This window comes from Macaca nemestrina, chromosome 4 (genome assembly GCF_043159975.1).
Source record: "Macaca nemestrina isolate mMacNem1 chromosome 4, mMacNem.hap1, whole genome shotgun sequence".
In the NCBI taxonomy this organism is placed as follows: Eukaryota; Metazoa; Chordata; class Mammalia; order Primates; family Cercopithecidae; genus Macaca; species Macaca nemestrina.
The window spans coordinates 51,087,961-51,106,424 of record NC_092128.1 but is presented as its reverse complement, the minus strand read 5'-3'; the positions used below and the strand labels follow the sequence as shown (position 1 = coordinate 51,106,424).

The 18,464-nt window shown below is 37.0% G+C and overlaps 1 protein-coding gene across 50 annotated transcripts in view; it reads right to left on the bottom strand.

Annotated features, from left to right (window-relative positions):
* Positions 1-2,750: 2,750 nt before the first annotated feature.
* Positions 2,751-18,464, bottom strand: part of LOC105475296 (neuronal cell adhesion molecule) — a 304,974-nt gene continuing 289,260 nt past the window's right edge. For 49 of the 50 annotated variants that reach the window (XM_011730394.2, XM_071094655.1, XM_071094636.1 and 46 more), the window contains 3 exons: positions 15,474-15,605; positions 14,579-14,657; positions 2,751-5,270 (listed from right to left, as the gene is read on the bottom strand). In XM_011730394.2, the coding sequence (XP_011728696.2) occupies positions 5,033-5,270; positions 14,579-14,657; positions 15,474-15,605 (449 nt within the window). In that variant the 3' untranslated portion in view covers positions 2,751-5,032. Of the gene's footprint in view, positions 5,271-11,472; positions 11,535-14,578; positions 14,658-15,473; positions 15,606-18,464 lie in introns of all 50 variants that reach the window. The other variant, XR_011622036.1, reaches the window with a different exon arrangement.

Below are 18,464 nucleotides of genomic sequence, written 5' to 3'. Positions count from 1 at the left end.
CATCACTTGCTCTCATGGAATGGTGTGCCTTCTCTTTTTAGCTCTTACCTCAGTTTGGAATTACACATTCACTTAGGTGATTATTTGACAATGTGTGTCTGCTCACACCAGCCTCCAGCCTACATAAGAACAGGAACCACATCTGGTTTTGCTCATCTTGCATCTTCCCCAATTAGCAAAATACCTGGGTCTAGAAGGTGCTCAGATTGTGTGTGATGTGTGTGGGGGTTTGTTATTAAGAACCATAAGATCTAAGCAGAAAGATATCTTAGAAAACATCTGCTGTCATTTTCAAGTTGAAAAGGCAGAGGTGGGAGATTAGGGGGTTCATTTATATACTGCCACACAGCTAGTTGATGGCAGAGCTGGAATCTGAATCTGTTACCCACCCTCCAGGGAGGTTGGTTGACACTAATGGGTCATTTTCCTGCCTGGTGCCGTTTCGCCCAATAGAACCAAACCAAGCTTAGTAAAGCAGAGCAGAAACTTTATTTATTAATAAAGAAGCGGATATGGGAAGCTCATACTCAAAGCACCTTCTTGCCAGATGGGAGGATGGGGGCAGGTAAAGGGGGATGTTAAGAGTTCTTAGGGCAGGTAGGTGGAGACTGGGGCACAATTCCTGAAAAAAGGTGGGTTCTTCCAGGAGGGCTAGTGTGCACAGTCTTTTGTACTTGGCACTTTTTGTGCCTAACAAGGTACATTTCTGGTCCCTGGGCGGAGGTCTTAGCATGGTAATGAAGCAAGAATGCAGGTCAGGGCAGTATTGCTGAGCTACTTCATGGTTACTGGCATCTGGCCTTCCTTTCTGTAAGCAAGCACAGCTGCGAGCACAGGTTAATTTCACAGGTTTGGGGGCTTCCTGAATTGGGGTTGTTGCCGTGACAAATCCCCACCTCTTTCCGGTTCAGTGAATTTTCCACCTCCACCTAGGAACTATTTATTTATTAGTATAAATACTCAACTAGTGCTCTCTCCTTCTCTTGTTTTTTTTTTTTTGTTTGTTTTTTTTTTTTTTTTAAGTGAAAAGAGCTGTCTGTGCTTAAACAGTGCTTTTTTGGGGGGTGCTATACCATCACAAAACATCAAGCCATTGGCAGATAAAATAGCATACTCTGGAGAAGAGGGAGATGCCATTTTAAGGACATGCCTCTCCTCATCCCTACCAACTTGCAGCAGTGGTAGGGATGCTTAGTAGGACCCAGGAGGCATGCTCCTCCTTCCTCTCCCCCTGCCGAAACTCCCCAGCCACAATCATTCAAAGGAAGCTTAACAAGGCTCACAGGGACACATGCTTGCTCCCTGGAAGCTGTGGACTCATCAGAGAAAGCTGCAAATCCCATTTTCCCCTGTTACAGCAGGCAATCATTTTTTTGCATGATCAGATCACAAGCTGATTATTAAAGCTGGTTTGCACTGTGTCCAGAGGCCACTTTTTCCTGCAAGTAGGTTTCTCTTGCACTGCATAGAGCAGGGGAGCCCTCTGGTGGTAATCTGTAGGAAAACCTCCTGAGCAGGAGGGATTTGCTTAATTTGGGTGAGAATTCTTCATATTCTTTTCCCTTGCCTCCATAAGCCTTTTCCAAAATCGTTCATTAGGGCCGGGCGTGGTGGCTCATGCCTGTAATTCCAGCACTTTGGGAGGCCGAGTAGGTCACTCGGCCCACCGAGTCACTCGGACCACCCACCGAGGTGGGTAGGTCACTTTAGGTCAAGAGCTTGAGACCAGCCTGGCCAACATGGCAAAACCCCTGTCTCTACTAAAAATACAAAAATTAGCCGGACGTGGTGGTGCACACCTGTAATCCCAGCTACTTGGGAGGCTGAGGCATGAGAATCACTTGAACTAACCCAGGAGGCAGAGGCTGCAGTGAGTACCTCTGCTCTCTAGGCTGGGTGATAGAGCGAGACTCTGTCTCAAAACAAAACAAATCAGCCATTATAGGTAAACCTGGCCTGTTGTAAGCCATCTGAACAAGAAAGTTCATACCATCAATGGACCATTGCTTTTTGGGGTCAAGATTGCATTTCTCCAGCCCCTTTTTGCTAAAGAGCCCCAGGACTGATGAGGAAGACAAGGCTATGGATTGTGAATGTGGCCCACATTGTAGAGGGGAGGAGAGGCCCTGACATGCTGTTCTGAAGTGAGTGACAGACATGCCCTCCAGGTGGAAACACCAAGCTTGGCATAGCACTTTAAGGTTCACTTATATAACATGTGATCCAAATCACCGGGAGGAGGGCAGCTCTGAGCCAACAGGAGGTCTTGTAGGTGTGGGGCTGGGACCAGGGGGCTGGAGAATAATGGGCAGGTGGTGGAACATGCAAACATGCTGGGGCTTGGCTGTTTGCAGTGGGGTTTGAGAAGATTAGAAGAATGAGGGTGGAGAGAAGGGAGAGGTTGACATATATTCGACACCTGTAGTGTCCTCCTTCAGACAGGAGAGTTAAGAAATCCAAGTCGCCTGTGATTCAGGAGGGCACAGTCCAGGCAAGCAGAAGAGAGGGGCCGGGCCAGGCAGGCACCAGGAACCAGGCTTTGGGAAAGGAGGCAGCGCCTGATTCTTGAACCTTTCTCAAAAGGCTAGGAATATCTAGTCCTGTTTCTCATTCGAATGTTTTTGGTATGTCCTGTTTTATTAGATCTGTTTGTATTTAGTTTTCATTTTCTCGGCATAGAACAGCCATTTTAAAGTAAAAATAAAATTTTTCACCATTTTAAAACATTAGGCAATATATGTTTGAAAAAGTTAAAAATCACAAAGAGATCAAGATTGTTTAATCGTTACTTTTTTGAGGGAAATGCAGTCACATTTGCCTGTACCATTACATACACCATTACTTGGACATTCACACTCAATTGGGAACATACATTACAAAAGAGAGAGGAACTTTTAAAACCACATTTAATTTTTAATACAAAACCTGTTGCACTATTACAGGTGTGATACAGAAGTGACCCTTTCATGCACAGATAAATTTCGCATCTACCAGTATGGAAGAGGAAAAACTGTGTTTTTATTGTTCTCCCAAAATATTGGCAAATTTAAAGTAACTTTTAATCTCTGTGCTCTCTGATGCCAAGGCAAACCTGTTTTGTCTTTTTGTATTTTCAATAGACAGGTGGATCTGTGAAAAGTGAATATAGAGACATGAAAGTATTTAGGGCCATCTTTACCTGGGATTACTTTAAATTATGCTTTACCTACATATATCAAAGATGCCAGGTTACTAGGCCTACTGTGCCCCATAGGCAAAGCTCTGAAGATTTCATCGAGAAATCTGCTGTCAATATGTAGAAAAGTTCACTATTTCAGTTTCACAGCAAAAAAGGCAGGGGGAGGGGGAACCCAGTACATATTTAAGTAGATGCTTTCCAATCCCATTCACTGCATTAATTAGCTTACTTCTTATACAGTACAACATAAACATTGCATGTTTATTTGTATGTAACACCTATAAGCATATAGCATCTACACTTTAAGTGTATTTACAAATTCAACAAAATATCTACATATAAAAAGCTTTACTTAAAATTAAACTTGATGCAAGTTATGAGAAACCAATTTATTGGCAAATGAAACTGAGCATTCCTTCAACCATAGGTTGTTATAGATTTTCATATTTGGAGGTAACCCATTTGATAGATATTGTTTATGAATATGATAGAATATATATTTACTTTTTAAACTGCAGATGTAATCCCTTGGACCGTTGGCCTTTTAAGCACTTGTCAGATTTCTTAGATTCTGAAATGTGTCCATAGCAATTTGCATACACGTTGTTTAATGCTGCAGAGTTTTCAACACGCACATAGGTAAAGTCTTGGAGAATAATATATTACTGTTGGCATGCTGTTGTATGCTTTCAGTGTTGGAATAACTTAGTTTTTAAAATTAATTTTCTAGCATGTTGACATCTTTCTTACTGAATGTAACAGAAATCATAGAGGACCACAAAATCATCATGTGCTTCAGTTGGTGACAAAGCTTTTTTTATGCTTATGAGGAAATGCTATTTCAAATAAACTGTCTTCTTACTTTTATTTTCATGTTTTCTTCTTTTCCCAGCATTGCAGTTTTCACGAACTCTGCTTTTTAAAAGTTACTTTTAGACAATGACAGTAATCTAGGACTCAGAATGGACTGGACCAGCTGATACAGAATGCAGTATGTTATGGAATGCTTAATGTCTGAAGGCACTGTATGTGTCTTGCCCTGTGTTCTCTGGAATAATGTTTGAAATTTAATTTGAATGATTTGTTTTTGATTCTTTCAGTATGGCACACATGCCGAAATGCATTGCAATACACCTTGTTTATACCTAAAAACAACCCAACATAGAAATGATGTAAAAAGAACACTGTGCTGCTGTAATGCCTGGAAGATTAAGAAGCCTACGGAGTAACAGGAGCCAAGAGTAGGTAACAGTTCTCGGTAAGCATCAGCAATGGGACTGTCATAATGAACTCATTTAGCAAGTATATACTGTACATACTGCTCCTAACAGTCTCCCAAAAAGACTAACGACAGCTATACATAGAGTCACCAATTTCACAACAATGTCCACAAAGACATTGAAGTTCTAGAGAATACTACAGTAACACTCTTGACAATGAAAACGGAATTCATATATAGGGGTTCTGCTGAGGATAGTATAAACAAAGTATCAAACCATGTTTTCATAACATACACGGGTATGTCTTAAATGTGGAGCATTTTTCATGCATCATATTGAACTGTATCCTGAAGAGGAAATAACAGGATCTGTTGGTGATGTCACATTATTTTTGTACTAGTTCTGAGGAAATCAAGAATACCCATTTTGAACGAAAAAGTATGCACTTTGCATTCCAGTTCACATTAACATATCATTTGACTGAGTTATGTTTTTGCTCTAACTATTCTCATAATATTAACATACAGCAGAAAATATACTCTCTACCCATATGTTCATAGTATGAGAGGGCTGACAAACAAGTGCTTAGGATAAACATTCTAGAGAAATGGAATATTGGCAAAGAGCTTAAAAATTAAACAAAGGAATTCATGGCGTTGACAGGAGAAGGTGCCTCTGAGCTTTCGTTTCCTTCAGCCGGCTCTTTCTCTTTCTTACCACTGTATTGTCCAATAAAGGAGCCATCCTCATTGAACTGGCCATTAACCCCTTCTCCATAGTCAACTAGGCTGTCGTCACTGTCTTCTTTTTTCACAGTCCTGTCTGAAGGAGTTCGACTTCCTTTTTTCAAAGGCTTGTGGTCTTCTGCGTCACTGGAAGAAAGAGAAAACATTTTTGTTGAGATTGGCATTTAGGTAACATTTTTTGTTTTTAAAGACCATGCATGCAAATTATGAGAAAGCATTTGGAGTCCTGGGTTTGTCTGGCCAAATCTAATTGTCAGGTTGACTCCAATAACGAGGATGAGTTGGAATGGAAATCAGGAGCAGAAATGGTTGAATCATGAAGTCTTCAGTAGAGTGGATGGCTCTCAATTGTGTATGTTAATTTCAATGACAAATTCTGATTCCTGAGTTGAAAGCAATCCAAAAATAATCACAAGCATTAAATAAGAAAGAATTAAGAAAAGGAGAAAAATCATCATTATTTTGAATTCAAAAAGGCAAAAGCTTATGGCAAGTAAAGAAGTTAGTATGTTAAACTGCACAATATCTCTGATTCCTTGGTTGTGAATGGAGCATGATTTTGGTTAGGTGTGAAATATGGATTTTTTTTTTTTCTGAGCCAGAAGGAGAAGCAAAATCCTGCATTTCAAATAATTTTGTTATCAATGCAGGCCAGACTGTAAACTTCAACCTTACCTTTCAAGAGACCTACAAATCCCATTAAAAGGATGCAGAAGAAACAAATGAAAATAGCCTAAGAAGAAAAGCAAAATCCTTATACTGATAGTACACAGGTGTTTTTTGTTTTTTTGTTTTTGTCTTTTTGGTAAATATTTTAGTTAATGAGTAAAGATTTATTAATCTGGAAAGAGACGCACTTTAACTTAAAAGCACTACATTTGTACTATGAATGGCATGCCAATATATTCTAAAGAATGTGAGTGATTCCAAACATGTAATAGCAAATGCTTCCTACACTCATGTTAACCCCCCAGCTCCCTTATTCCATGTGTGTTATGCAGCCTAACCATGCTGGATGGGAATCTGAGGAGTGTACTTAAATAGGACTTTACAAGATTCCATTATTACAATTTTTTGCTTATTTCTCTGTTGAACCCCTAAGCACAATTTCTGGAAGTTGAAGAGTAATCATTATGTTTTTGAATGTTTACCCTTATGGTCAAATAACTAGTTATGCATATTGACCTATTTTTAAATAGGTAACATTTGTGAAAAAAATAGAAAAAGGCAATGACAGGATCCAACATTTTGTTTTCTTTCAAAGAACAAAAATGCAAGGCAAAATAGGAAACATATACAGTATTAATAAAAATGAAAAAGCCTTAATATACAAAAGGTATCACGGGCTGCAGTATTTAATCTAGCAATTTGTGCTAAGACTTTACTGCTCCCTCTGTTTCAGACAGTGACTTTTCTTTTTCTAGCCAAGATACAAATATTTCCAGATGCACAAGTATCCTGGCTCTTTTGTCAATAACTTTTACTAGGGAAAATTTTTCAATTTTTCTCCAAGGAGAAAATCTCAAGTCTGGGAAATAATGCTAGCATAATATGACACTGGCATATGCCACTGAAAACAACCTGTTTCAGTAATAAACGATTTCTTGTTGCACACTGAATAAACTATATGATCATCACTGCTAATAAACAACTGGAGAGGAGTCGTCTTGGGGTGGCCTGTGTTTGGGGGCACTTCAGAGGACATAGCATTGAGTGTCTAACCTGTTATGAAAACAGCCTACACAACATCTCTGGGGTTTAATTATTAAATACTTCCTGTGAAATATAGCTCATGTTTCAGTGTGACAGTTAATTCAGCTGAAGAGTTCAAAATAGGCAGAATTTTGTCACCTGAATTCCAATGACTAGTCTTATTCTGCCTTGTAATACTAGCGTCCCAAGGAATACACTACTGGAAATTTGTCATCTGTGGCATTTCTTTGGTCTAGCCGTCTATCCACCCATCCCTTCATCCAATAAATGTTTACTGAGTGCCTACTCTAAGACAGATTGTTCTCAGCACTGGGAATATAGCAGCAAACAAAATAGATTAAAACCCTCACCTCACTGGCTTTATTTCTAGTGGAAGAAAATACAATTAACAATCAATATAATAAAAAATTATGCATATATTATGTCAGAAGATGATTATCACTATGCAAATTACAGAGCTGAGTAAAGACTACAGAAGGTGTTGGAGAAGGGACGGAGAGTTGGCATTAAATAAGATGTCCAGGAAGGCCTCGTCAAGCAGTGACATCTGGTCAACAACTTTAAAAGAGGTGAGTTAGCAAGGTGGACAGTTGGAGGGAGAGCAGTTCATGCAGGAGTAACAAGCAGTATATATGTCTTGAGGTGAGGGCAAGACTGGCATGTTCTAGGAACACTAAGGAGCTTGGCGTGGCTGGAGAGAGAGAGAGAGAGACAGAGTAGGAGAGTAGGAGTTAAGTAAGGGGAGTGGCAGGGCTAAATCAGGGCCTGTGGGACATTGTAAGGATGCTGCCTTTAACTCTGAGTGAGATAGGAAGCCCTGGGAGGGTTTTCAAATAATAAGTGACATGCTCTGACTTATATTTTAAAAGCACTACTCTGCCATCAGTGTTGAGAATAGCCTACCTTAGAGGGCTGGGGTTGGTAAACTACAGTAAAATTAGGCCATGCCTATTTATCACATAATGTCTACGGCTGCTTTTGCGCTACAATAGCAGAATTGCAGAGTTGCAGCAGAGACCACGTGGCCTGTAAAGTCTAAGATATTTAGTTGAGCAACCTCTGCTCTAGAGAGTCAGGGGAGAATGTTACAATAATCCAGGAGTGAGATGACTGTGACTTGGACCAGAGTAGAACACTGGAGGTGATATAAGATGCTCAGATTATGAACATATTTTGAAGGTAGAGCCAACAGGATTTTCTGATGGGTTAGATATGGAATAACAGAGAAAAAGACTTTTGGTTTGAGCAACAGGAAGCTTGGAAGTACTGTTACTATGGAGTGGAGCATGTTGGGAGGGGAAAATCAATGGTTCCATTTTGGGCATATTAAAGTTTGAATATGTCCTGAGAACCACCCCTTTAATCATTTTATGAGGCTAGTATAACATTGATATCTAAAACCAATAAGAACACTTCAAGAAAGTCAAACTACAGGCTAATCTCATTCATGAACATAGATGAAAAAACCCCAAACAAACCATGACCAAACCAAATTTAGCAATCTACGAAAAAGACAATATTTTATATCCAGGTTGGGTTTATTCCAGGAATGCAGCTTTATTTTAGCATTAAAACATCAATTCATATAATTCATCATTTTAGCAGAAGAAAATAAAAATGTGATAATCTTAGTAAATTTAGAAAGAGATATATGAAAAAATTCAACACCCATTCATGATAAAAACATTAGGAATAGAGTGTATTTTTACTCCTAACATTAGGAATAGAATGCATCTTCATTAACCTGATTAAGGGTAGCAAGAAGAAACCTAAAGTAAACATCATCCTTAATGATGAACCGAAAACTTTGTTTGAAATCAGAAATAATAATGATGGCCACTTCTAATAAATTAGAATTATTAGAATTAGAATAAATTAGAATAAACCACTTCTAATAAAAACTGCATTAAAAATCCTAAGCAACTTTATAAGAAAAAGAAATAGATGAAAGGAAGCTATCATTATTCATAACTGATATGATTGTGTATATAAAAAATCCAGACGAATCTACAGGTAAATGTAAGAATATAAAGAGATTTTTCATAATGTTGCTTGATACAAGATTGGCATAAAAGTCAATTCTACTTACGCTCTTGCAAACAATTAGGAAATAAAATTTTAAATATTATTCCATTTATGAGACCATAAATATGAAGTATATAAAGACAAATCCAACAAAAATATGTGTAAGACCTCCGAAGAAAATAAAACTTGTATTCAGAGTTATTAAAGAAGATCTGAATGAGTAGAGGAATGTTCTACATCCATGGATGGAAGACTCAAATATCGTAAATATGTTAACCTTCCCCATATTGCCCTTTAGTTGCAATTTATTTCCAGTAAAAGCTCAGCAGGTTTTTATGTGCATCTTGGCAGGCTGATTCTATGATGTACAAATAAATGAAAAGGGCTAAGAATATTAAAAAGGCTCTTGAAGAAGACAACTGAAGTTAGAGAACTAGACCTAGCAGATATGGAGACTTATTAAAACCTATATTATTAAGACAGTATGGTCTTGGGGGAGAGATAGGCAGATTGACCAATGGAATGGAATACAGGATCTTGAAACTGGGGGAAGACCTTTTTGTTAGTTTTATTCCTACATCATATTTTTATGCTATCATAACTAGATAAGTTTTAAAGTCTTATTTTCCAATTGCTTGCTGGTACATAGAAATATAAGACTTTTATGTTAATTTTGTGTCGAGCAACATTAGTGAACTCTGTTATTATAATATTTGCTTGTTGATTCATTTGGGTTTTTACGTACAAAATCATATCAGTTATAATTAATGACCAGCCAAGAAGGGGCTCCCCCGAAACATCCATTCACTCCAGTTTAACGGCTGTGGCAGAGGAGAGAATCAACAGCAACACAGGCTGTGCTTGAAAGAAGAGAAGGAAGTGGGATGCTCCCTCCTCCAACAGAGTCTTTCCAGGAAAAGCCATTCAAGGGCAGTGAGATCTTTTGAAGACCAGTCTTTAATAAGTGGTGTGATATAATATCATACTTCAATAATTAGAACCTGGTTAAGTGAGAAAAAATCACTGTGTGTCATACGCACAGTGCTGCCACATGGTTTGTGTTCAACAAGCATACATGTCCATCTCCCATCACATCTCTTCTCTCCACTCCAGGTCCCTACTTCAGAGAGATTTTTTTTTTTCCCCTAAGAAATACCTTATGCAACACACATGCAGAACTTTCCAGGTGTAATGAGTGGTTACGACTCTGCGTGAAGCACTGTATTAGGGCTTGCCTTTTTCAATTCCAAGATGAATTTTGTAATGAAATAGTAAATAAACTGCTTTTGACATCGTATTCAGTGAAGTTGCCATGTCAAGTTTAAATATGAAAGGAGAGTTTCCCAAATGAGATGAATCAAGAAGTCATAGAAGATGATTTAAAAGTTATATATATATATATATATTTAGCAGACCTTGATTTTAATCAAGTTTTAATGGAGTAGGCAGCAGTATTATTCAAAGCTTTACAAAACAAGTAAAAATTCATTCACATTTTAATGAGAATGTTTAAGGAATCAGACAATTATTAGTTTTGGATGTCAAAGGTTGAATGGATTTCCAAATAAGACATATATATATAAAGTATCCAGTATACAAGTATTGATACAATATCAAGTATATTCTTGAGACTTAGATTCATGAATCAAGATCATTGTGCAGTGGAAAGAAATGTTCCTATCACAATGCTAAAACTGCATGACTTCCCCTAGAAGACTCCCTGTACCACCCTCCTTCTATGCTGCCCACCTGGCTTTACCTTCCTGCTCCTCTTCCCTTGGTACCTTAGTTACATCTCTTTCATAGCACTTTTCACACTCTGGTCATTGTTCTTTTACTTCCCTGCATCCATCACTAGGCTATAAACTCCCTGAGTGGGACCAAATTCTATTGGTTTGAATATTCCCAAGTCCTGGCATATAGTAGGCACTCAATAAATACTGGCAGAATGAGTTCACTGTAAAATAATAGAGGAGACAGTGGGCATTTTAGAACTTTTTAAAAAAATTCTAACATAAAACATTTCATTCCCTCTTAGTTTTGTGATGGCAGACAAAGCATTGGAATATATCCTTTCCTTTCTTTTTCCCTAAGAATAACTTTTTAGGGAGTTCATATTGTTTTTCAACAGTACTTTGTTCAGAAGTGTGCACATCTGTTAAATCCCACTGAGTAAAATTCGGCAACAGCAGGTGAATCTGTGATAATTCTGTCAGATTTTCCTGTTGTTACCACCCTCCCATGGCCAAACCACATCGCAGCTCAAGTGACATTCATGACGCAAATACTCTTTCCTACCCACTCTCTAAAAGTTCATTATTATTCTACTTACAAGCCAGTTCATATTTGTAAGCAAAATAACTCTAATGTATATAACGAATGCAACACATCTTGGCATCATTCAAGCCTTATGAGCATGGGTTAGCATGCTTGCCAAAAGCCCATGTTCACATGAATGACAAGATTCATGTGGTGAGAGCCACCAATTACGTAGTAAGTTATGAGTTCAAGTAATATGGGCATATGGCTTATGACCTAGGTTTATTCTGGCTTTAAGGAAAATGGATCTAAAGAATAAAACAATACTTACACTGTTGGTTGCATTGTTTCTCTGATTTTTCTATACTCTAGTAAGGATGCAGATCCTACTGTCTGTATAATTAAAGAAACAAACAAAGAAAGCTGCAGGCTTCCAACAGAGGGTAACTGCTTGGGGGTGGGTGTCAGAGTAAGGGCACAGGGTTATAGCATATAAGCACATTTGGCCACCAGTGAGGTTCTATCCCTCTTTGCACTATGAAATATCATCTGGCTCAGAGCCAGCCATGTAGAAATGGTTTCATCCTCAGACTGGTGAATAAGCAAATCAGAAATGGAATTAATTTACACTTAGGCAATAGTCCTAATTTTGTATGTGTCTGGTCAGCACAATAATTTATTTTTGAAATAAAAGAGAGTAAGAATCAATAAATAATACAGAGCTCAAAGCTTCCAGAAGGTGCAAAGCAGAGACAAGACCCTGGTGATTTCAGGAAGTGCATGACACTTAAATGTATTATTAAAAATAAAAGATTCTGTTAATAAACAGTTGGAACTGTTTTCATTAATCACAGCCTCTAAGATAATAAACATGTTTGGATTTCTTTAAATAGAAAATAAACCAAAGGGAAAACATTCTGAGGTAGTGTCAGGAAATCAAAGGACAAAGCCCTATCTTTGTAAACCAAAGTAAAAAACGTGGTTGGAATTTTGGGGAAATGATTTTGCTTGTGGGATTGTCCTTAAGAACTTTTAGTTTCATTGAAAAAATTATATCATTGAGTTAAGTTTCAAGTTGAAGACACCCATCAGAACCTGAATTCCCTTGGCACCTCCCAAATTTATCATTACATTTATGACAAGTGTGCTGGTGTTTTTGTCTTTGTGTCAATTGGGTTTGCACTCAATAAGCCCAAATGAAAAGTCTTTCTTTCCTGAGAAACTAAGGCCTAAGCTAAAGACAGCTATTTGAAAACACTTTACCAACATAGCACATATAAATTAACACTAAGTCAAAGAAATATGACCAAATAGACGTAAACACAGTGATTATGAGACCAGTAACCAAATACTTGCCATGTACTGCTCCAGACACAAAATTCTATTAAAGTTGTTAGTAGATGGCTCGTAGAAGAAAACAGAAATTATAGAACTATGAATCACAGGCAACGGCTGAGTTGAAAGTAAAACTAACAGTCTTTCAATTCCAAGCTAGTTCATAAAACTCAAACTCCGTTTTTTTTTTTTTTGTTTGTTTGTTTTTAAAATAGATCCAGGGGGTACATGTGCAAGTTTGTTACATGGATACATTGTAGAGCGGTGGGGTTTGGGCTTCTGGTATACCATCACCCAAATATTAACCTTGATTTTAGTCAAGTTTTAATGGAGTAGGCAGCAATTATCTGGGAAAGTCACATGACCTCAGATCATGGTTTCACATCGCCATAAGAGCAAGGTGATGTTTGAGACCCACATGGTGGGCAGTACATTGCCAGATTCACTGAGGCATGATAATGTCGAATAGGAGCCCATCACCATGTGGAGAATGTATGAAAGACAATAGTTTATTTCCAACTCATGCAAATACAGATTTTTTTTTTCAGGCCACATTAAAGATTTTGCTTCATCACAATAAATAAGGGAGTGGTATGCATATCCTGTTGATAATTAGAGCCACAAGAACTCTTACAAATAAGAAGTTATTTAGTAACTGTCAGCTTACCTGCTTTACAGGAGAAACATGTAGAAAGGTGAATTATTTCAGCGAAGTTCTACTCATCCAGATGCCCTAGGCTATGGGCTTCTGCAGGCTGCTCTAATGGGTTACAAAGCCCTCTTGGGTGAACTGGGTGTGGATGCTGCATGAGGTCTTCATGCACCTTCAGCTCCAGAACCAACTTCTGATATCAAGACAACCCTCACTACTCATTTTTCTGTACCACGAGATACAGAAATTCTGAGAACGTTTTGAAATCATAGTTATCTCTCTTTAAGAGATCAGAATATAAAAACTTAGGGGCTGAGATAATAAAGGAAAAACACAGGTATCTGCATGGAAACTGATATGAAAGTGATTTTATTGAAAATATATGTCTTTTTCTCAATCAGTTCTATATTTTTCATCCTTAGCATTATGTCACATGAAATTCTATGATATTGACATGACAGTGACATGGAAAAACCAAAAATGAGCTCTAGAGACAGGTAAAAAGTAACATAAATATCTTCTCTACAAATGCTGCCTGGTAATCACAATAGTGAAATATTTTATTTCGCCTAAAAGCCTCTTCATCTTGCAAACAATGTCTCAAAGTGGGCTTAATGCATATTTAAAAGGTATTTTATATAAGCAAGAGGCTTCTAAAAAGAAAAGCAAGGTAAAGAAGGTATTTTAAAAAGGTATACTTTTAGAATAACAGAATCCTCACATTTTATTTAAATAAATACATATTTTGTTTCTGTTTTTAAACAAATCTAAAATAATATTTTCCTTCTCTTGAAAAGATTTATCTTTGTTTAAAGAGAAGATTTTTAAAAAATTTAGCACATAGGTTATATTAACATTTTCCCTTAATGATGGAGTCAAGCCAAGAATGTATTATCAAAGTTCCGTGAGTAACACATTGCCTAGAGAGCTATGATATTTCTTAATAGTTAACAGCTTCTAAAACAATCTAGTCACCATTTCATGATTAAAGGGCAAGGGTATGGGTATTGTTTAGGAAAACTAGCTTCAAATTCTAGATGAAAAAGTCTATTCACACTGGTTTTATTACAGCATGTTTAGAAGATGACAAGTATAGTTTTCTTTACAATGCAGGCATTGGGGGGTCTTTTTTGTTGTTTTAATGCTCATAGTAGCACACTGGCTTTGCTAGATTAGATTGATCAATACAGCATGGGCCCATGGAAAATATGACAAAGTGGGAGACATTCCACCTCCAAAATTATGACTAAAATCAAAATTTAGTTTTTTAATGAAAAATGAAAATGTTTGACCATGAGGGACATGTAAACATCAAGACATGGAAGTATCCCTAAACTTTTATTTGAGGAAAATATGAGATGCCAGGCAGAGCATGTTCTGGCCGAGTTCTATTCTCGAGACTGTATTCGTGTGGGCAGAGGAGATGAAGAGCAGAGAAGCAGGGGCTCACCTGTATTCTCCAAATGTCCCATCATCTTCCTTCATAGGCTGGATTTCAGGGTCAGCATGGGCATCTTCCTTTTCTTTAACTAAAATGTCAAAATGATATGATTTTCTGTTGATCCTGTTCTTTCTTATTCAAAGTCCATGAGAGCATTCTTTGAGATATACAGCAGTGAAAAATAATTATATACACAAGTAGATGTTGTACAACCATATATATTGTGGCCACACATATATGTTGGTGTTTTATTTTTGAGGCAACCCAATAGAATGTACATTTATTAACACATAAAGTTGACTAGTCTCACCCGATAAATAAATAATTTTTAAGTTTCTAAGATTTCCCCCTATTTTACCAATCTATTTATTAACTATATTAATGGTTGCAAATTGTTTTTGTAAGCCTATTCTTTCACAGATTTTTTTTTCTTGTCACTGAAGGGAAAATGGTCAGGTAAAGGAAATATAAATTTAATGGGTCCGCTAAATTGAATAAACCATTACATCATAGGGAAAGCAATGTCACACATCACAATATGAAGACTTAGTTCATGCATTACTTCCTCTGAAAAACTCCATGCACCTTCCCTGCAACTCTCCCCTTGCCAGTTGGTTTTAGGTGTTACTTCAGCATCCATAACTTATGTGGAGTCTAAGAAAGTAGACTCACTACTGTTTTCAGAGAACAGATTGATTTAATCCTCCAAATGCCTTATGATCGTTGACAATGTTTAGGTTGCCATTATATAAAAAGGGATCAAAAGTCATTTGAAGAGAAACTCCAAACTCATGGCTCTGGGAAGACATAATATTACAATCTACATGATTACCCCCATTATTTCTTTTTAGTTTAATGGATTATTACGTAGCATTATAAAGCAATTTTAATCTTTCTTTCTTACCTGGATATTTACCACCCTTGTTTCTTCTGATGAAGCAAACGATCAGCAAAATTAAGATAAGGAGAGCGACAGCACACATTAGACCAATGAACCAGCCCTGAGTTGCAATATCCACCTGCCGGCTTGCCATTGCTGGAAAATAAATCAACGGTGTTGGTGGCAATAGGTTAAGGGGAGATGGGAACTGCTGCAGTCTCTCAGAGTAAAAAATTGCCACATTATGTGAGCTTTCATATATTTTGCATGTGGCCCCAAATTAGGATCTGTCAATTATTAATCAGAAATTATATAAATACTTAACTTTGAAAAATCTTCATTCATTAAAAAAATCAAATAGAGAAATCTGAATAATGATAACATTAAATGCTAACAACCCCTGGTGAACATTGTGTTCACAGTTATTTTCACTATATATTCTCAATAAAAACAAATTCCCAAACCGATTATTCACTGTTAACAGGATACATTTTACATTAAGTACAATGAGCAAAATATAAAACTGAGTTTTAAACAGAACAGAATGTATACATCTAATTGAGTATTTTCTCTTCAAAGAAACCGCTTTTAGAGGCTACACTGTCCTTGCAAGGCTGTTGTCATTTTCGATATTTTTTAGAAAACTGTTTAAAAAAAAAAAACGGTCCACACAAGAAACCTTTCCAGATCAGAAAAACAGCTGTATTGTTTTATGTAACAGCTCAATTTGCACCCAAAATATTACTTAGATTTGTTATTCATCTCATTCACAAGAGTTGGTTCTGAGTGGAAATTTCTGAAAAACCAAATCTACCCTCAAATAATCAATATTTGTTATTGCTAAGGATCCATTAAAAAGATTGGCATATCTCTCAGTCAGTGAAATCATTATTTGCCCAAGTGACTAGTTTGAAAAGAAAGTACTCACTTATGTGTATACATATCCTTTCAGTGTTCATCTATTCTGTTTAATAAATGTGAAACCCCTTATTCCATCAGTCATAATATGCAAAATTTCTAAGAAAACCACAGAATAATTAGCATTTTGGGTATTATTTTAAAGTATCAATCTTATGGGAAAAAGTGCAGCATCAATGGCTATTCAGACATGCCCATGCAGATTTGCTTAATTAACTGGCATAAATTATTTTTTAAAAGACCTTTATTTTCTCTCTTTTGACCATAATCAAGATAAAACATTTTCTTCTTTTGACTCCATAAGCATGCTTATATCATGCTTTTAATTTGACTGAATTTCTTCTGAATATATTTTACACAGTTGAGTTAGGTGTGTGTGATCTCTGGATGCAGAAATAAACATGACTACGCATATCCCAGGTTCTGCCAATGTTGCAAGAATAGCATCTCATTGCCTCTTTTTCTCCATATAAAGTTTAGGGAGAAAAAGGAAATGCTAAAAATCAAGTGTGAAGAGGAAGGTAAAAAAAATATGGACACACGTAGAATAAATAAAATGAGAAGCAAAAATACCTTATTTGAAATACAAGTCAAAGGCTGGTAGCCTTTTCCCAATAGGCCCTCATGCCTCATTAGTTAGTGAAGTTTTGAGCTGTATTATAGCCACATACAAGTAAAGCACCAGTTTAGGTAGTTTCTCCTTGCCATATACATACCACAGTCATGATGATGAAGATGAAGACAATGGTAAAAACACTGACGGCTAACAGTTTTGGACCCTTACCATAGGCTTGGCACTGTGCTGAGGCATATCTCATTTAATCTTTACAACAAGTCTCTGAGGTAGGCATCAGGAATAAAGCCATGCCCAGAGAAGATTAAGAACTTGCCGAAAAGTTGGAGCAACCTGTGTCTGACTCCAGAAAATATGCCACTAGCCATTATATTATACTGCTGTAATGCATTCCTAAAAACAATCCAGATATCAAATCTGCAAAAGTCTTCAGTTAAAGAATAAAATGCTATAGGCACTTCCTATTCTGAGACAGGCAAAAAGGTATTAAAGTCCATCATTACATCTGCTTTGGCAACATATTTCTTTCAATTAATGCCCAGTCTGTGCTTTTTCTTCAAAACTGAACAAAAAACCAAACGGCATTAAGTCTCTTAAGCATTTGACTAAAGTTAGTTCTTGTTTTTAGTGTGCTGATTTACAGCCCTGTCATAATAGATTTAGCGTTTACATTTTTCATCTAATTAAATGCAACTAAAAAGGGAAAAACAAAATACTCAGGTACCAGCAGAGATATTGTTCTACAAGGATGGTGACTGCCAAAATCGAACTACTGACTGGCAGTTTGCTGCTATGCAACCATGCAAAAACTGGATGGATGTTTGATGGGTGGTGTACAAACATCCACACTGACTTTGAATTTCTGCCTCTATGTCTAAAAGAAAAAATGTTTCACTGCCCTATTATTTAAAATAGGCAGACACAATATGGTAATAGGTGCATGTGTGCACATACACAGTCACATTCAGACACACACAAGTACACCAGAAATTGATATAAAACAGAAACTGTGTAAATGGAATAAAAACTTCTATTGACTTTCCATGCATAAAATAAAAGATTTAAATTCCAGAATGATTAAAAGAGGCCTATCAGGACAATCTAAAATCATCTGGGACATACAAATCCAAGCCATAACCACGATCGTTAACCACAAACACACACACACCCCCTACACAGAGAGAATTAAACCTATGGGGGTTTTCCTTCTAGAGTCAGTTTCAATGGGAGGGTATCACCCATTGAAGGGCTAGGTAGGGCTGAGTAGCAGAGTAAAAGAGAATCTTCACTATCTGAATTTTTAAAAAAATAAAATTATATTCATGTATTATTTGAGTAATCCAGAAAATGATAAATTAAACACATATAAAGAACATGAAAATAGAATGAGATTTGCTTTGTTTTCTGTAGGTCAGCTTTACCACAGTCTTCTGCTCTGGCGTTGCTTGCTGTCATGGGTATCTGTGCTCTGTGATAGGAGGTCTCTGAGGAAAACGCTCTTGAGTCCTCAGAACCATAGAATC